Source organism: Rosa rugosa, chromosome 2 (genome assembly GCF_958449725.1).
Source record: "Rosa rugosa chromosome 2, drRosRugo1.1, whole genome shotgun sequence".
Taxonomy (NCBI): Eukaryota; Viridiplantae; Streptophyta; class Magnoliopsida; order Rosales; family Rosaceae; genus Rosa; species Rosa rugosa.
Genome location: NC_084821.1, coordinates 70,712,877 through 70,733,486, shown reverse-complemented (window position 1 = coordinate 70,733,486; position 20,610 = coordinate 70,712,877). Strand labels below are relative to the sequence as shown.

Sequence of the window (20,610 nt, the reverse complement as noted above, 5' to 3'; positions counted from 1 at the left end):
GATTTAACAATATCAAATTCAATTACAATGGTTGCCACACACACACACAAAAGTGAAAAACTTAACTACTATTAATTCGACAAAGTGCATATTGTTGAGAATATATACATCCCACATGGGAAAAATGAGACATTGTCTATGAGTTTATAAGGGTTTGGGCCACTCCATCCATTGCCAATTGGTTTTGGATGTGAACCCCAGATTACTTTATCATGGTATCAGAGCGGGTTATCCCACATGTGCATGCCTCGCGGCCACACGGGCTCCACATCACCCAAAGTTGTCCACGTGTATGGCTTGAAAATTCGCCACACGTGCAGGGGCGTGTTGAGAATATATACATCCCACATGGGAAAAATGAGACATTGCCTATGAGTTTATAAGAGTTTGGGCCACTCCATCCATTGCCAATTGGTTTTGGATGTGAACCCCAGATTAATTTATCACATATCAGCATATGATAAGTATCTTATATGTTTTTTTTTTTAATTCCCTTTTTAGCGAAGGTGCATATAAAATATATGATATGAGTTGGACAACAAAATAATTAACTTTTTTGTTAACTTTATTTATGGCAAAAGTAAGAAAATGAACCAGAAGTCCAGAACAATGAGCTTGCCGACTGCGATAGAAATTTCGAAAGGACGTGAAGGACCCCTGAAGGTATTGGGTGGGACGCCTAATAATCTTTTCGAGTCTTTTCCCAACAGAGAAGCGCGACAGAGAACAAAAGAAAAATGAGAAAACTACAAGAAAACTGATCATCAACTGCACACCACTATTGTTGAAGATAGACAAATGCTCAATTGCGACAATGCATGTTGAATCCAAAAAAATTAGAATAGAGATGTAACCCGTTACAATTAACTTCTCAAAAATGCTAGCTGAGTTTAAGTACAGAAAGGAACCACCAAAATGACAGCCCGCATACGCAAATATGAGGAATGTTGCTCGTCCAGATCCATATATGCCACCTAGAGGAATAAACTTACATCCTTTATACCATTCTTAATTCAGTTACTTGTCTACCTAGCTCACTCTTCTTTTACACCCTAATACCACTACAACAAAGGGGATCAATTTCTATGAGTCGTATGAGGATAGAACATTGCTCTCGTGATATTACCTTATTTTGAGGCTGGCAATCATTATTCTTATGAGTAATTATATATTTTCGAGAGTAACTGGCATTTGATTTCTCTTTGCAGCTTAATCTTAGTAAATGTACGTACGTTCTCTCTATGACGGGCCGATATATGTATCATATACTGTATAAAATTCACCGAGATTTATGCATATACATTTGATTGATCATACATGGTATATAACCTAGCTTTCTTTCCTTTACTGCCTAATTAATTCCACTGTCTTTCGTCTTCCTAGGCCCATTTGATTCATTCAACGGTTCAATCAACGAACCGATCGATGCAACAGTACGTACTATAGAGGTCCATGCATATTATTCATGCAATTTCATGGTCCACGCGGACGGTGGATAAACCCTAAATTAGTGTACGTGGAGAAAGCTCCTGCAAGAAATATATGTGATGATGGTGAAGATGAAGATGGTGTGGTGTGCGCGCACTTAGCAATAATATCATCGGTGGTCGTTGGAGTTGGCGGTGACCTAGCTAACTTCAATTCGCATGTCACGTCGTTGTTGGATGCCTTTTTTAAGATTCGATGGCTCAATCATTATCCAGTTTTTGAATTCATGCTAGCTAGGCCCAGCCAGATATATAGAGCAATGATCAGCAACATGGAAGGACTCGATCTCCATTATTGCAGTAGTGCAAGATGATAGTGATAATTTGTGGGCGGGGGACGAGGGCCGGCATAGCTAATCTAGGTCGTCTATGATACAGTAGGATTAGGAGAGATCGCCATGAGACGTGACCTTTTGGCAATCTGAAAAGACCTCACCCTTTCTCCTCCTCTATATCGATCGATCTGTAACAAATCTCTTCTGCTTTGTCTCTCTCTCTTCTCCCACAGTCTTCGTACTGATGGATGCACGCCGCATGCCTGACCCTTTGCATCTCATTGAGTCATATAGATCATGATCCTGCAACCAACTCTATTTCTGTAACGTAATGGCAAATAAACTGAAAGTAAAATTAACACGAGCAGCGCTCACAGTGTAAAACTTTTCGAAATTTACGGTCAAAGAGTAAGTAACTATGTGGGAAAGTACGTTAGTTTGGAGCTTATACACTATAACAGTGGTGATCGATCCTAGCTGTAGCTGTGCGTATAGGTATTGTACTATACTCCAGTACAGTTCAGCATGTTTCCTAGAGTACCCAAGCAATCTTCTACTCCCATCAAGAAATTATACAGAGTAATCCCCAATTTATAAGCAATAACTAATTAAGGAGAAGCGCATATCTATGTGACTTCAATGAGAAGTTGAGAACTGCTCCAACATATTCCTTCTTAATTTTTTTTTTCTGGGTAGAATAACTTTAATTTGGATCATTTCTACTGCATATAAATTTTTTATTTTAAAAATTGCTAAGCGGTAAACAGACAGTATGGTAAGGCTTAGAGCGGACGGTAGGTGGGGGTTAGTGCTTCAATTTACTATGACATGACTCTGGCAGTTGGTTACCCTTCCTTTCTAACAAAGAATGATTAAGCTCTTCCTCCTTTTTTTTTTTTTTTTTTTTTTCTTTTTTCGGTCAACAAGACAACAATGATTAAGCTCCTCTGCGTTGCTTGAATCAATGTGTGGACAAGTAATATAGTTACAAGGCTTAACCGATGGGGCTAACTGCCGAGGCCCTTTAACTAACCACCACCTTAATTAGCTTCTTCTTCATAAGCCCATCGAACCTAAAGCCCACTATCAAGAGTGAAAGCTTCAAACTAGCAGAGTAAAATGATTCAAGACCAACCAAAATGAGCCGAGCAACTCGAATATTAAGTGGTTCAAATTTGAAGCAAATATTTTGTTAAGTTCGCACTCGCCCCAAATTCGAGGAAAACTTATAGAGGGGAGTGTGAATTTTACAAAATTTTAAGTTTAAATTTCGAGATTAGCTATATAATTAAACAAATTTATGTTATAAAAATAAAATTGTTTTAGGGAATCAGAAATTGAGAGAAATTCGCTATGTATTCTCATTGATAATAGGGGCCTCTTTATATAGAGGATTACAATGCATAGAATCTGAATCGTACAAGGAAAGTAAATCTACATTGAATAGGAATCGAAATCCTTCTAATGTAACCCTATTACCACTAGGTTAAGTAACCTAGAGTTTGGGCTAAACACAAATAGAGATATCCTTAAACACTCCCCCTTGTGTTGTCCAAACGCGGTGCTTCTCTAGTTGCCTCGTTAAAAACCTTGCCGAGTAACAAAAACCCACTGGGACAAAAATAACCTCGGTCGAAGGGGAAAAAGAGCACAACACACCCTTCACGTTTCGAGACCATACATGCAGACATCTCCCCCTGATGTCTGCATCTCCCCCTGATGACTACGGTCATGGGAGTTCGGGTAACTTCCGCAAACGATGCTACCAACATGTCTCTCGAAAGTGGAATTTAGGCAATGACTTAGTGAGTAAGTCTGCCACACTGTCCTAATATTGAACCTAGTTCACTTTGATCTCGAGGAGAGTCTGTTGTTGCTGATTATGCTTGGTGTTATCCCTTTTGATGTAGCCTTGCCTCATTTGTTCAAAACAAGCAGCATTATCCTAAATGCTCGTAGACTCATCTGTGGTAGACTTCAAACCACAATTGTTCGAACATGCGTAATTATGGATTCAATCCATATACATTCACAAACCATTTCGTGAAGAGCAATGATCTCTGCATTGTTCGATGATATAGCGACTAGGGTCTGCTCTGTAGACCTCCAAGATATCACGGTCTTTTCCCATGGTGAACACTTAACCATCTTGGGAATGACCTTTGTGTGGGTCAGAGAGATACCCAACATCAGCAAAACCTTCCAAAACACATGTTGTTTTCGGATGGGGATAGTGGACGCAGGCCAATGTTGGCGGCGTTCCTGGTGTGTGATGTGTCCGAATCCATCATCTCTTTGTAGGGATAGAACAAGCTCATATCAATCATACATCTCAAGTATCGAAAGATATCTTTTACACCAATCCAATGGCGTCGCGTTGGCGCAAAGCTATATCTAGCTAACAAGTTCATTGTAAACGAGATGTCCGGTCTTGTGCATTTAGCTAAGTACAATAATGCGCCTATTGTACTTAAGTAAGGCACTCCTGCCTCTAGCACATCTTTATTATCATCCTTCGAACGAAGAGGATCCTTTTCAGGATCAAGACTACGAACGATCATGGGGGTGCTTGAAGGTTTGACCTTGTCAAAATGCCTAAGCATCTATCAACACGATGCTGAAGTTCCAAACCGAGACATAATCGTGTTCTCCCAAAATCCTTCATCTCAAACTCGGATTTCAAGTGTTCAGCGGTTTCCCTTAACTCTTTAAGGGCTTCTAATGAAGATCATGTCCAACATGAACCGCGATAGAATTCGAAACTTGTTATGGAAACGCGTGGGCATATCTCTTCCCAATCAAGTAGTCACTTTAGTGAGTGTTTCAATCTTATTGTAAACGCGCTCCGTGGTCTAGAGCCACTTGACTTGGGGAGATGAAGTTCACCATGAACCTTCATGTATGTTCCGTATCTAGATCCCCATAGAGATACGTAGTGACCGCATTTGTAAGCTGCATGTTCAGTTATTCGGAAACTACCAAACTGACAAGGTAGTGGAGTGCAATGACATCCATTACGAGAGAATATGTCTCATCGTAGTCGATTCCAGGGCGTTTTGTGAGAAGCCTTGTGCCATAAGGCGAGATTGCCATCTCTTTTTCTCATCACGCTTTCTAACGAAGACCCATTAGTCAATAGGTTTTATGTTAGAAGGTGTTGGCATCACTAGCTCGAAAACCTTCCTCTTCGTTAGAGAATCTATCTTAACCTGGATTACATCTTTCCATTTAGGCCAAATTTCTCAACGTTGGCATTCATTCATCAACGGAGCGTGGTTCGATATCATCAGACTCAACAAACTCATGCGCAACTACATCATCAATTATGATGGAGTTTCTATCCCACGTCTCATGTACACTAGTGTAATTTTCATAGAGCCCTATATTCTCAGGAATAGGTTCTGACGTTGAGGCTTCCCCCAACGATAACCATAACCCAGAAGATACTCATGAGACGGATTTTGAGTATCGATGATCCAATGATTGGTTTGTGCCATGGTATCCTTCGAACCCACGGGCCTCCCACGCATCCTAGCTGGGGCCATGGCTTGTAACGCTAGAGTGCCACTCTCTTTGGCGTTGGCGCCATGCCTACCTCCGTGTAGGGTGGCGCTACGTCCTCTCGTAGGGACGTCCTTCCTTGCAGGCATGTTTGCAGCATATTTGTGTGATCTCGTCACTTTAATAGGGATCCAGATGAGACATAGTGGGGACAGACCATGACAATTCCTGTCGTTCCTGCTGAACATCTGTGTTCTTATCTCCCCCTAACGACGGGAAGACTGTTTCATCAAAGTGACATCCGCAAACCTAGCGGTAAGGAGATCGCCTTGCAAGGGCATTAAGTGGCGGACGATTGTTGGAGTCTCAAATCCAACTGAGTTGCCCATTCATATGTAAGGACCTATCATAGTGCGCTGTGGCGGCGCAATGGGCACATAAATGGCTCACTTAAATGTGCGTAAGTACAAAATACTTGTACCCAGTCACTAGCTGTAACGCAGAGGTACATTGAGTGGCGGTAGGTTGTAGACGAATTAGCATAGCTGCATGCGATATTGCATCACCTCAAGCGGATATAAGGAGAGTGGTGCACATTACCAATTTCCGGACTATCATCGTAGTCGTTTTCGCGAGACCAATTGGGTGTGTACATGGGAATATGATGTCCAACATCAGTCCCAATGCAATAACCATCGAAAGTCTTCGATGTAAACTCTCTAGCATAGTCAAATCCAATTGACTGAATATGATGATTCGGGGAGTGAGCCCGTTGTCATATGATATGTGCTAGGAGTGTAGCATAAGCAGCATTACAAGTGGACAATGGCACAACACGTGACCAGCGTGTTTGCGTGTCAACCAACATCATGAAATATTTAAACGTCCGCAAGTTGGTTGAATCAGTCCATAGAATCCCCATGGATTTGATGTAAGAACAGAATGAGTATATTCATATCCTTTGCGTAGGACGGTCTCAGTCCTAGTTTCCCGAAAGAACTGGCTTTGCAAAATGAGCGAGAGGCCTTAGAAGCAACCAATGAGGATTTTGGTTGGGCCTGAGCGTCTGTAGCGCTATTAGAAGCAAAATGTGTGACTACATCTCCCATCATGGCGATGGAGCCATGGAAATTAGCATGTATGGAGTCATGGCCACTAGGAGGAACAACCATGGCGTTATGCTCACGGTTGGCGCCTTTTATGGCGTCATTAGATTCTTGCTTCGTTTTGCTCAAAAGGATGGATGTCCGTGTGAAGTCTTCAGTAGACGGATCATCATGTCATGACTAGGATGATCTATCCTGTCTTGACAAAGCCAATATGTGTCTAAATCCAAGAGATCTTCTCTCATAGCTTTATTGGATTTAATAGCTCGAATAGTGACATAGAGTCCACTAGAGAGACACATAAACTTCTCTAAGATGCGACTTTGTTCGCAATCGTTAGAGGTATTGCAAAGTAACTCATCTCCGTTCTCTACATGCGTTTTCGCATGGAATCCGTTGGCTATTCATAGGGCAATTTGCCCTAAGAGCGTAGAGAGTTTCTGTGACAGTAAGCAAGGTGCCATTTGGCAATGGGAACTTGGGCTATTCCATGTCCTTGAATTAATATTGATGGCCCAGCCATCGTAGTCACAAAGTAATATGCTCAGAATCAAAATTGAGTCATAATGAAAAGAACTCGGAATTTTATTCATAAGCCAACGGAGTACATCATTGTCTCTTAACCATTAGGAGAATCTAATCCAAATGCTAGCTAATGCAAAACAAAGGTAGTCGTTTGACTTCTTTCGGTAACTCCAAAATAAATATGACTAGGTGAGTAGAGAGATGTCGGTGGAGCAAAGCTCGCTTAAGTACCACTTATCTCAAAACCTTCCTAGACATCATACTCATTTTGGATGAGCCTATGTGAAGAAAAATTAAACCAATGGTATTTACTACAAAGTATATGGCAATTGCCTATTACATCTCTTGGAAAAATAAAGACTTAAACAGAATTGGCGATCTATCGATCCCAGCCAGATTTGTAGTCTTCAACCCTTCATTCTAGATCATCTTCTCGATCTTCTTGTTCCACATAGTGAGCTTCTCTTTCTTCACAATATGCTTTGTAGGCGGTGACAATTTCTTCACGAGCTCTACAAATGTGTGCCCAATGATCAGACACTCCACATCGAGAACATACATCTCTTTGTTCAAACTCCATTGATTGAGGCGCTTTGAAAGCGTCATTTAGATGGCTCTTAGTGTTGGTTGCGCCACCAACATGGCCAGAGGTGTTGCCTCCCTCTCTCTTTCCACGTTGACCTCTTCGGTTCCGTGTTCGCCTATTTTGGCGATTACCTTCCCAAGTAGAGCGATTATATGGACCAGAACGTCCAGAAGTATCCCTCAGATTAGGGTTTCGCTCTTGGCGCCCTCTCTTTGGGGCGCGACTATAATTGGATTTCGGAATATGCTCTATTCCCACGGATCTCGAATTATAGTTCTTCACAAGGATGTTGTCATGCTTTTCAGCGACATTCATAGCTCCAATGAGCTCATGAAACCTTGTGATTCGTCTTGCATTAACATCGATTCGATAGTTCTTAGCAACCATCAATGCAGAGACGGGGAAAGTAGAGAGAGTCTTCTCAATCAACATCGCATGTGTGATCTCTTTACCACAGAATTCCATTAAGGATTTAATGCGAAGTGCTTCTGAGTTGTAGTCAAGAACTGACTTGAAATCACAGAAGTGGAGGCTATGCCATCTCACTTCTAGGTCAGGAAGCAGGGAGTCACGGACGTTGCCAAATCTATCTTCGAGTGAGACCCACAACCTTCTGGGGTCTTCTTCATTCATACACTCGTACTGGAGCGAATCATCCATATGACAAGTCATTAGGATGATGGCTTTCGCCTTATTTGCCTCTAAGGCTGCTCTATTTGCTTCCAAAGCTTGAGCTTGCTCAACAGTTAGCACGTCCTGGCTAGGCTCGAGAATCGTATTCAAGATTCCATCGGCCTTGAGATGCTGGCGGATATCACGAACCCACCTGTGATATTCAGAGGCAGTTGTTCCCAATGGAGCAAAGTCCAATTTGTTCAGGTTACTTATCCTGAAAGAGAACAAGAAAATGGTTAGTTTCGGAGCGGAAAAAGCTACCACGAAAACATATAAAATTTATGAGCGTAGTCGCTTCCAAGAAATTCGATTCCAAGAGGGATGAAATTCGATTCCAAGAGGGATTGGATTAGATCGAAACAATGATGCAAGTGGTCGATCATAAATTCTCTACAAACTCTAAGTTTGAAGATCTCAACAAGCTCCAAGCTTGGAGTGAGCACGAACCCCCACAGTTCGGCTTAATTAGGTCTCCCCTATGAAGAAGAAAAGGGGGGTAGAATAAGGGAGGTTGCAAGTCCCCGAGAAAAAGGAAGAGGAAAACAAAAAAAAACTTCCAAAAAGGGGAATTAAAAGAACCTTAAAAACATACCTCAAAAGGTGTCAAATCTTTGCCGGAAAAATCGCCGGAAATTTGGTCGCCGGAGGTGGCCGGAAAACTGTGGTGGCCGGCGGTAGTCACTGGCCGGAGCTGCTGCAGGGCTGCTGCGCAGCGCTTGCAGGGCTTGTGCAGGGGGTTGTCAGCAGATGTCGGCAGGCTCGTGCAGGCTCCTCAGCAGGTGCGCGCAGGCACTAGGTAGATGCTCAGCAGGTCTGGGCAGCAGGCGCAGGGGCGCGCTCAGGCTTGTGCGGGGCCTAGGGCAGGCTATGTCGACAGATGTCGACAGGAGCTCGGCAGATGCGGGCAGGCCAGGTACAGGGGCTTCCGGTAACGAGGCTAGCAGAGCGAGGCTAACCCGAGCGGTTCAGCCTATTCCGGCGGCCGGTTCAGGCGGTTTCCGGCAGGTTCTGGTGGTTCCGCCGCCGGCTTTGGGTTTCTTGAGGCTAGGGCTTCAATATGTGGGGTGGTGGATGTTGGAATTTGAGGGCTACGAAATTAGGGTTTCAGGGTTAGTGCTTCGTGCTGATAACGTGTTTTAGGGAATCAGAAATTGAGAGAAATTCGCTGTGTATTCTCATTGATAATAGGGGCCTCTTTATATAGAGGATTACAATGTATAGAATCTGAATCGTACAAGGAAAGTAAATCTACATTGAATAGGAATCGAAATCCTTCTAATGTAACCCTATTACCACTAGGTCAAGTAACCTAGAGTTTGGGCTAAACACAAATAAAGATATCCTTAAACAAAAATCACTTACTTTAAAAGAATCGCAGTGACTTCTCAATATTATGAGAGTTTCTTGTAAACTCCTTTTATTCTGTTAACAAACTATCCGTTTCCTCTTTTCATCTCGCTCCTCTTTCTCATTTCTTTTCTTTTTCTTTATCAATTGCATATTTACTTTTCAGAACATATAAAAATTGACAATTGTACCGTATCTTTCAATCTTTCAAAGTTTCAATAATCGATCTATCCTTGATCTTCATTTTCTCTACTCCTCTTTTCCCACCTCATTTCTCGGTAAAAATCAAACTCGAGCTATATCCAACCGATTCAACCTCCCTATCAAACTATTACCGTCCTCATGTGACTACCCAATACATGTCCCATTACTACAACAAAACCAAAACCCAGGCAAAATTAAAACCCCAAAAAAATTAAACAATAAAATAATGATAGCTTCTTCCACCTTCAGTCTCCCGAACCTCTGTCTCTCACTCCCCGACCTCTACCGTATACCCAAATCTCCAAAGGCCTTATACGAACCTGGCTCCGAGCCTCAGCCTCGGAAGTTCAAGGCCAGCCCTTAGCTAACCCGATGGTCCCGGGCCCGGTCCTTGCGCTCCGGTCTCAAATTCGACCGGACTGACCAGCAGACCCTGTTGTGTGGAAGCGTAACAAACAAGGTATTTATATGAATTCTAGAGTAACAAACAAAGCAAAAGAAAGCAACCAATAAACAAACCACAAAGAACACCAAGATTTATAGTGGTTCACTTAATCGATGTGATTGAGCTACATCCACTTTTGGAGCCGGCAAGATATTCCACTATGATCAGTTTGGAGAAACATACAACTAGAATTTATGAACAACTCTCTCTACCTAAATCCCCAATACACCTAATCCTATTAAATCTCTTCTTGATTCAAATAGAGAAGAAGAAGAATACTTACTTCTCATATACAATACATAGCAACACTAGCACCTAAGCTTAAGAAGCTTCAACTATGGAGTAGCTAAGTCACCAACAAGGAGAGGAAGGCTCTATGAGTATTCAAGGATGGCTTTCAATGTTTCTCTCTTCTTCTTATTTCCTTCTTACGGCTGCCATGTTCAAAGACGCATATATATGTCTACAATTGTGCTATTAACCTAGCATATACAGCTCACATGGTCTTCCGTAAAGGGCTTATCAACTTGGGCTAAGCCCATCAAGTGAAAGCCAACATCAACAATCTCCACCTTGGCTTCACTTGATACAATAATATCACAAGTAGAATATCATATACCAATTTGCCGATCCGACATCCCTGTAGGGAGAATCAAATGCTATGAACACCAATCAAGTTCAAGCATTGCTTGAACTTGCTCAATGGAACTGGCTTAGTCAACATATCAATAGGGTTGTCTTCAGTTCCAACTTTCAGGAGCTCTATATCACCATCCTCCACCAGTTGACAAATCTTGTGAAATTTGACATTTATATGTTTAGTGCGAGCATGAGTAACCTGGTTCTCTGCTAAATGAATAGCACTCTGACTATCACAATAGAGATCCACATAATCTTGAATTATTCCCAAATCCTCAAGCAAACCACGAAGCCAAACTGCTTCTTTTTCACCATCTGTTACCGCCATGTATTCAGCTTCTGTAGTCGACAAAGCAATAGTAGATTGCAAGTTCGACTTTCAACTTATGCTCCATTAGCAAGAGTAAACACATAAGCTGTAGTAGATCGACATTTATCCAAATCACCTGCAAAATCAGAATCCACATATCTAACAACACACTGACTCGTCTTATCCTATTGAAACACAATTTCAACATCCACAGTACCAAGAATATACCGTAGAATCCATTTCACTGCTTGATAATGGCTTTTACCTAGGTTATGCATATATCTGCTCACCACACTTAAAGCCTGTGAAATGTCAGGTCTAGTACACACCATACAATACATCAAGCTACCAACATCACTACCGTAAGGGACTTTAGCCATATATTGCATATCATCATCAATGCTAGGAGACATAGTAGATTTAAGCCTGAAATGAGAGGAAGAACAAGTGCTCAATGCCAAGAATATCGAAACGTTATAGATATGTCATTCTGCTAGAGTATGCAGAGTGGTATATAGTCATCTCATGCATATATATACTGTGATTACTGTCTAGCCAAGAGCTACCCGGAAATTTGTTGCTATATCTTGAGGTAAAGATTGGATTAGGCAGATCTCTTTTGCTTGTCATACTTAGATACCCGTGATGCATGTATATAAACACATATATATTGAAATATCAAATGCTAGTCGTCGTTTTAAACTGTATGCCTGTCACCATTTGCATTTTATTCTGATTAGTTAGCAGGAAAGCAATTTCACCTTCCAATTCAAAAAAAATAAATAAAAATTGCCCTTGTAACCTTACATGTTTCATTTATGCAACAAATCTGCCATGTACTTTGGTCATGATGGTAGAGCCAGATGCCACTCTACTTGTGTAAACATAATGATGTAAATTTGAGGCAAAGACTCTGTAGTCTGTTCTGCATTTGTGGGCTTGAGCATCCAATTCTAATGTAGGATCTCTTAGGAAGCCCCACTGGATTTTCGAAATTGCCCTTGTTAGTGTAGATATCTACTTGGTAAAAAGTATGGGTTTCTAATTGAAGTCCTTGTCATTCGTTAGGTTTTGCATTTTAAATTAGTAATTGACTGAACAAACTGTCAAACTAATAGTGTATTTAATATATTCTGGAGTGTTGGTACTGGCACTCTGGAGCAATGGAAAATGTGGCTGGTGAAGTATCACAGATTACCTACCTAGTGATGCATAAAAATTACTCTTTAAAGGGTTGATGATGCTGACATGTTCTTTCTACATGGGAGTAGATGAGAGTAGGTGAAGAATAAATTAGATTTGAAATCAGTAACCCATAATAAGAAAAGTAATTATTGGACCATCTAGGTGACTAGGTTGTATGAATCTCTCTTGCAAGGCTGATTCCAATTCAAATTTTCAAGGAAAACTTGTGTGCCAGTTATTCCTTCTCAGTTAGGGAATCGATTGTCAACTCAATTAAGGGCAGACTCAGTAACCAGAGTCAAGATTCTTGGTGCACCAAATCTGGTAATCTATAATTCAAATTGAAATGGCAAAACGGCCCAAGAATAAATGTCATGAGTATTCATTGCCATCTCACTGACACAGTATGGGGTTAAAGTTGGTTCTTGGTAGTAACTAAACAAAGTTCATTACTACCACTGTTTGGTTCATATTATGTTTAGCATTTGCACCTCAAGCTTGGGATGATATTTAACAAGCAGGAGTTGGGCATGAATCATCTTATCTTTCTTTTTATGTTTCATATATGATGGAATAGAGAATTTTATAGCGCTCCAGAGTGGAATCAAATGTTGTTTTCAAGCCAGACAAATAAGTTCCAGAAACAACCAGTGCAGACCTAGTTCCACCATTGCACTCCTGGTCCGCCAAACACTACTTAGAGAAAAAGCTTCCAGTGCGCATGCTTCTTCATCCACATCACAACATTATTATTATTGCTTCCAATCTCACTCCCACATGGAAGCCACATACAACAAAAAGGGCGTTGAAGAAGTTGGATTGGCAAAAGGGCAAACAAACATAAGAAGGTATGGGAATGTAAAAGAGCGGAGAGTCTTCGGTAAACGGCATTGTAACCAATGTGCAACAACTCTGATTGGTTACACGGCCCATGTGCAACAACTCTGATTGGTTACACTACGTGGGCCCAGATATTTTGGATCAGATGATCAACTTGAATAACGTATCCGACGGCTCAGATTTCATCACATACGCCGTGCACATTCACCCTCCGTGTACTGAAGAATTTTCGGTAAAAGAGAGGAGTGAGAGCAAAAAAGCAACTTTACAAACCTCCACTAAACTGTGCAGAGAAAACAATATATTACAAAAGGAGAAGAACACATCATGTGGTGAGCTCATCCATCTACATAAATAAAGAGGAAGAAGATTCCTTCTCTTTGTCAAAGTGGAGTGTGTTCTTGTCTTCACTTCTAACACTGTAAAGGGCCTGCTGCACAAATTGGCTTTGGGATTTGCTTTTTGAACACACACCGTGATGAAAATGTTGTTAGCTTTGTCCATACTTCCAACTGAATCATCTTTCTGTTCTGTATTTTGTTCCACATCTCTCATAAAAAAACTGCCAACTTTTTTCAATTACTTACTCTTCCATGTGGTATTGTTTTGTGTCTGCAATTCCACTACTAGGCTTACACCTGCTTCAACCTTCTGTCATTGCTACCAATCAAGACTATTTTCCTCTATATTGTACTTGCCAATTGTAAGTGTGAAGTATATCAATAAGATTGTACCAATGCTTGACCTGTGACCCAAAGAAAAAAAAAGACAAAAAGACACCCTTTTGAGTTGAGTTGGAGAAAAAACACTATCAACAAGCTGCAGCTATAGAGGTTTTATGTAAACTTACAATGTTGCAAAGAAGAAGAGAACCCTCTTGGGATCAACGGCCCACGATGAAGAACGCCGGAAACTATTTCTCCTAGCAACGCATCTGCCATCGGTGGTGGTGCCAATGTTGGCCGCTGTGACGGTAATCTGATGGTGGACTTGTGGGCTGCCCGGGTGATCTGCGGTCCCTGCAACCACCGCTGGCTTTTCGGGCGTAATAGGACCTACATAAAGAGCAAAAGCTTCAACTGAGTAATTTCTAACTACCAAAATCTGCATATCGAATAAGTGATCTAACTGGAATTTCACCACCAAATTTCCTATACTGTCTAGTGCATCATGGACCAAGATTTTCCCTTATTCTGTACTTTCACCAAACTAATCAAAATGTAGTTACTGTACCCTCTACTTGACCCAGCAAAATCTGGTGGTACTTCACTTTCACAACTGCAATTTACTTACCACCCCAACAAAATTATAAGAGTTGGTCCTGCTTTGAATTATGGCTATGGGTTTGTTTATGATTAGCCTAACTTATCACCCACTAAACAAGATTAATGGATATCTCAAACTCCACCAATACTATCTAACTTAAAAGTAAAACATTAAAATTCAATAATGACTCCTGCATGATCTTAATTTAACAAATCACTCACAAAACTAATAGGAATCTTCACTGATCTTATAAATAGTAATATTAATACTCGAATACATAAACTGATAAAAGCCAAGTATGTCGGAGTCACCCACCTCAATGTGAGGCTGGCACAAGTTGATGATAGCTATTATATATTACCACAAATCTGGCACACACTAAGGTATGGTCAAATTTCCTTTTTGTTCTTATTATTTACAATCGTCAAGCACATTTCAGTCTCATATACGGACCAAAAAACCCAGAAGGACCATTAAGCAGCAATCACACAATGACACCAGAATTATCACTTTTTACTAAACAAATTGATGCTTATAGGAAAGGGGATTAATTAATCAGTTATTACCTTTGGGTGAACTTATAGCTGAACCTGAAACATCTCTATCATTTGAATTTCCATTAGTGCTTATCTTCTTCTCTCCAACTCTCTGTGACCATTTCCTTGAAAGATTTCTCTGCAACTTCATCATATCATAAAAGAATTGTCACCAATAATTCCTCACCATCATTAACTCTCCACTAAAGAAAAAATTGGAGAGGAAAAGAAATAAGTTGCAATTTCCAAGCAATGATGCCATTGCTTCAGAAACACATTTATAATTGAGAGCTGGACCAATAAAAAATGTCACTTTTTATGAAGAAAGGAGTAAAAAGCTCAAACCTTTAGGGAAAATTAAAATTAACCAATTAGATAATGATGAAGAAACCACATACCGAGATTCTAGAATTTGCAGTTACATCTTTATCTGTGATGCCATGGTTGAAACTCTCCATGTCAATCACAAAGCTATCAGATTTATCAGCTGTGTAGTGAAATCCATTTATATGATCCGAAACTGAGATTTTCTGGGTGCCCATTTTCTCTTCTAATCCATAAACCTCATCAATGGAAGCCAAATCCTAAAACAAAGCCAACAAGCCAAAAACAGAGAGAGACAGAGTCTGTAAAATTCAGTGGTTTTGCGAAATTTGAGAACCCAATGGAACAGTTTACATGAAATGAATTTTAAAAATGAAGGAAACCCAGAAAACTAGTGCTCACCAACTTGGGAATTTCCGCCATTTCTGTCAGTTTATGAAGCTCAGAGGAAAAGAACAGAGAGATGAAGATGGTGAAGAAGAGACGAGCCTTTTATAAGAGACAATTACCAGTTAACACCTAATAGGCTCCAAAGCAAATCAGAGGGGAAGAACCAACCAAAAAGAAAACGAAACCCAAATAAGTCAAAAATGGAAGATTTAAGATGAATAAACAAATGTCAAATGAAACAAACCCCGTGATAGTTTAGAAGGGAACTGACTTGATGCCCTATAAGACTTTCTTTCTGATCCCGACTGGTTAAAGAAATGAGATATTTTCTTTTCTACACACCTGGAAATGTGACAGGTTTTTCTTCTTGTCCTCTCATTCTTCAACTAAATCCTGTAGCAGAACACGCACGAAGAAGAAACACAATTCAACTAGAAGGGTGGGTTGCACTCTGTTTCTGATTTTGTTGAAGAGAGTGGAGGAGAGGAGAAGAAGAAGAGGGCACGGAAAATCATAAAAGGGTGAGAGTGAGGGAATGCAATGATGTATTGTGTGAGAGTGATTGTGTGGAAAGCGAGATACATGCAGTGAGGATTGGAATTGTAACAAATTCGATCATCGGCGGTTTTTATACGAGGAGTTGGTGCTTCAATTTAGTTTCGTAACATTTTTGGTGTCTATTGTAGTTTATATTGAATTATAGGGCGGAGATCACACAGGGGTAAGTGGACATGGTGTTCTAGACATTCAAATTAATAAAACAAATATTTTAGAACAAGACTTTTTATGATACTCCGATATATGATATATTAAATTTTTTTCCCTACCTTTTGATATGTTTTATACGAATTGATGAAAAATCACCATAAATGCAAATATATGTCAGAATTTTTACATTCGGTTATTTATTTGTTTTTAAAGATCATATCAGTAACATTGTAATAATTAATTACTAAACAGACAATTAGGTCTAATATGAAAAGGGAGGTTAGATTCTAAAGATAATCTTACAAGAAGGGGAACATATTAGGTAATCTTCAGGTAGAAAATGAGGACTAGCCACCACTTTGAAGAGATAAATTAAACCAATTCAAGGAGAAGGGATTCTAAGCATCAATAAGATTGGACAACTAGATAATACCAAGTGCACTTTTTAATTATTAAAAAAAATTGAATACAAATATTAAGGGTTGAGATCACCTAATAAGTGTTGGGTCATTTATATCACCGATGCATAGAAGAATTTTTACTTTTACTTGAACTCAAGAAACTTGTATATTTATAGGGAATAGGGTTTTAGCTCCAACAAAGTCGGAGTAAAAACTTTGGGTTTCTTCGTGCGGTGGTTTCTCTCGTCCGGCGGCGCCCCAGCGCCGACGAAGGCTCTGCCTAGTCGGAGTATGGTGGCTACAGCCGGGGTGGTGGTGTCGTGTGGGATCTCTTTTGCTTCCGTATGGTGACGACGGCGGTTCATGGAGTACAATGGTGGACGGGGAGACAAGAATTCAGCGGCAGGGCTTCTCTGATTTTGATGCGTGGTGGCTATGGCTAGTGGAGCGGTGATCATGTCGATGGTCAGTTGACCATGGATGGGGACAGTGGTATGTTGGTGATAACCAGGCCCTATGGAAAAGGGTTGATGGTTGGGTGAGTGGAGGGGGGGAGGGTGACCTGGAGATGAGAAGATCAACTGGGCAATTCTTGGTTATCTGATGATTGCTCTTACGCCAGTGTCGGAGCTTTGGGGAAAGGAAGGAGAGGGTTGTGGCTGGTTCTTATTCTTTATTGGGGTTTTAGTTTTTGTTAGGGTTAATAAGTCCCCACTCTCTTGAGCTGGGGTTGGTTTATTTTGTGGTGCCATAGTTATGGTGTCATACCCGGGGATGATTAGGTTTATGTTCGGTTTATTCTTGTTGTCAATATGCTGACATGCGATCCTTGCACGTGGTCTTGCCATTTTTGAGACACGGTGTCGAAGAGGATGTAGTCTCTTATGCTGTTGATTATGAGATTTTACTGAGAATCTCGGGTAAATTTGGTCTAAGTAGCCTTGAAAATTGGCGTATTGCGGTTATAGTTGAGCCCCTATCAGCTCATGGTACCTGTAACTATCTTCTCTTGGGGTTTTGGTCTATGCCCCCCCCCCCCCCCCCCCCCCAAATGTATGGTTTCAGTGATTGAATGAAAGTTCTTTTTCTCTCAAAAAAAAGAAACTTGTTTATTTTATGTAAGTTATCGTTCATTTTTGTATTTGATTGATTAATTTATTATTACTATCGATTAATTTGCTTTTTTTTTTTAGTCCCCCTGTTTTGTGGTTAATTTTGTTTATTTTTTTTCCTAACAAAGTATATGTATGGTGGGTTAATTTGTTAAGATTTACCTATTTTGAATATATCAAAATATCTCCATATGTGGCGATGAGTGATGGATTATTGAAATCTTGACTGAAAACTTATCCATTTGGTATCACTAGTATGACTCGGTAAACCAGGAATATACTTTGTGTATTAGGATTTTTCTTACATCCTTGTGGATCGAATTCTTGGCTACCCTAATTTTAACTAAATTTCACACTCTATCTCACCATTTTGAACTAACCCCAAAGCCTCCCTTCTCTTTAGGAATTTATGGTATGAAACATGAACAAATAAGTTGTGAGGCCATAAAATATTTGAAAGTCGTTAGAGTCGTCTATAATTATGGCTCAAAGGGTGCATATAGCCATATATGCTATCAACCTAGTTTGTAACCTACACTATTAGGGGGACCAATTCATATTAACTCTAACCAGAATGTTTGTAGTCTTATAATCAATACTATTAGGCTTTAGGTGCAAAGGTTAGGAGTATCATGCACAAAAAGCCCTCATGCTTTTTGGAACTCAAGGCTCCACCAGCGTGGAAGCTAATTAAACCTTAAATAAATGAAAGAATATTTGCAAGGAGAATGTTGATGATGATAAACAATTAAACATGAAAGCTAGCTGCGATTTAGCACATGGTGCAGCAATTAAGCAGCTTATATATATAAGCAGCTGGGAGCGGCGGAGGTCAGGGAAGCTACGCTAGCTTCTTCGTCTCTCTAGCTATCTATCTTCCACAGTTGTCTGGTGTGGAATGGAAATCGTGTTCATTCTTGTCATTATCCATAAAGCAAAACAGTTTTGAAGAAACTTGTTTTCTTGTACTTTCTTGCAAGGGAAACGATTTATTTTTCTTTTTCTCAAGAAGGAAGCTTCAAAACCTAACAAGTTTATTTCTTGTAGAGTTGTAGCTATTGCATGTAAGGAAATTTCAACAAACTCGAGCTCTTTAGATAGCTCATTAGCTCTTTAATATTTACAAACAGAAATACTTCAAAGAAGAATGTGAAAAATTCCAACTTCCGATTTTACCTTTTCTTTTTCGAAAGAGGGCTTATATACTGATGCATTTGAAAATGGTTTGTTCGGATCCAACCTCCGATTTTTACCTATTAACAACAAGCCGTACAAGACATGTGTGGTTTGGTTATATATCGAGTAGTAATTTTTTTCATTAAGTGTTGTGGTAAATGCTCTTTTATCGCTAGTCATATACTCATATGTGCTCAATTTCTTTTCTTTAAATGGAAAAATAATGATACTTTCATTCTTTTCCTTTTCATATATGGCGGGCTAGAAGTCAGAACAAGTATGTGCCGGAAGCTATGCATTAGTCTTCTGTTTTCACGGGTATGCAATACCTTTTCTTATCTTATGCGTGAACAAACTAATTTCTTTTCTTCTACAAATCAATGAAATAATGACAATCAACTTGTTGTGCATATTAAGTATTAGTCTCTTTCTTGTACAAACCCGATTACCCTGAAAGAATTCCCAGCTAAACTGGACCCTAGCTATCTATAACCGTCCCATTACTTTCAAATTATGTGTATGTAGCTAGGACGTTATACTTTAATTGACTTCCATACCAAGTTACCAACTTGTAGCTCTTAAAATTGACGTTCCTACGATTTCAGTTATTGTTGATGGTTGCATATATATATATATATATATATATATATATATATATATATATATATATATATATATATCAGATCAATCCAAACTAACTAAAGCAAAATATATGTATTTTTTCTGTGGCTGAAAATTAGCAGCTGCATATATATGAAATGCCATTGTAGCTTTAATATATGTTAGTTTTGTACGCTTACGATTAAATTCCATTTCGATTTTATTTGGCAACTTGTTGAGAAAGACGATACCTATTTGTACCAGACATTGACAAACCAAGGATAATAAGTCCCCCACTATTTCTATTTTGACATTTGGGGAAGCTGAAGTCGATCCCTTAGCTAGCCTGTAGCAAACAGACTAAATGGTGGTCACTATCTTAAATTTCTAAACCCCATAGGTAGAAAATCACTCTTCGATATTATTCCCTTATTTGTTTTTATCTTTAGCTTGGTCCCCGGCTTCCTGTGTTTTTCTGTCAAGAAAATAGAAACATTAAGTTTTGAGCATCTCTCACAGAAGAATCGAAGGATGTGGTGTGAATTAACGTTTATGGCCAAGAAGGGAAGACTCGTGGTTTAGACATCACATTGTTATCTCATTTCAAGCCGTACATGGTAGTTTGGCTTTTCATAAAACAAGGGAACAAAAAGAAAATCGACCATATTGTAATGAATTAAGGAGTAGATCGATCGAGTTGATCATTTCATTCTTATATGTATAAGATATCATACTTGACTTAATTTGTACAACATCTGTCCTCTAAACATCTATTTATTTGAATGCATGAAACACTAAAATATGATAAAGTAATCTGAGGTTCACATCCAAAACCAATTGGCAATCGATGGAGTGGCCCAAACCCTTATAAACCCATAGGCAATGTCCCATTTTTCCCATGTGGGATACATATTCTCAACACGCCCCCGCACGTGTGACGAATTTTCAAGTCATACACGTGGACAATTTTGG

General features: G+C 39.8%; 1 protein-coding gene across 4 annotated transcripts; it reads right to left on the bottom strand.

The window, feature by feature from the left end:
• Window positions 1-13,371: 13,371 nt before the first annotated feature.
• On the bottom strand, window positions 13,372-16,305 carry LOC133729841 (uncharacterized). 4 transcript variants are annotated; one of them, XM_062157427.1, is made up of 6 exons: window positions 15,984-16,305; window positions 15,654-15,770; window positions 15,326-15,511; window positions 14,958-15,066; window positions 13,976-14,180; window positions 13,372-13,870 (listed from the first exon to the last, which is right to left on the bottom strand). In XM_062157427.1, exons 2-6 carry the CDS (start codon window positions 15,672-15,674, stop codon window positions 13,786-13,788), a joined length of 606 nt encoding a protein of 201 aa, XP_062013411.1. In that variant the 5' UTR covers window positions 15,675-15,770; window positions 15,984-16,305; the 3' UTR covers window positions 13,372-13,785. The 4 variants fall into 4 exon arrangements, with proteins under 4 accessions (XP_062013411.1, XP_062013409.1, XP_062013407.1 ...); XM_062157425.1 differs by having other exon boundaries at window positions 14,958-15,072; window positions 15,913-16,302; XM_062157423.1 differs by having other exon boundaries at window positions 14,958-15,072; window positions 15,984-16,302.
• Window positions 16,306-20,610: the final 4,305 nt, after the last annotated feature.

Excerpts from the sequence above, each read along its gene's own strand:
- LOC133729841 (XM_062157424.1), bottom strand. The coding sequence starts at position 15,674 with ATGGCGGAAATTCCCAAGTTG. Across the intron at positions 15,512-15,653 it reads TGGCGGAAATTCCCAAGTTG|GATTTGGCTTCCATTGATGA; the intron begins GTGAGCACTAGT and ends GCTTTGTTTTAG. Across the intron at positions 15,073-15,325 it reads CTGCAAATTCTAGAATCTCG|TTGCAGAGAAATCTTTCAAG; the intron begins GTATGTGGTTTC and ends GATATGATGAAG.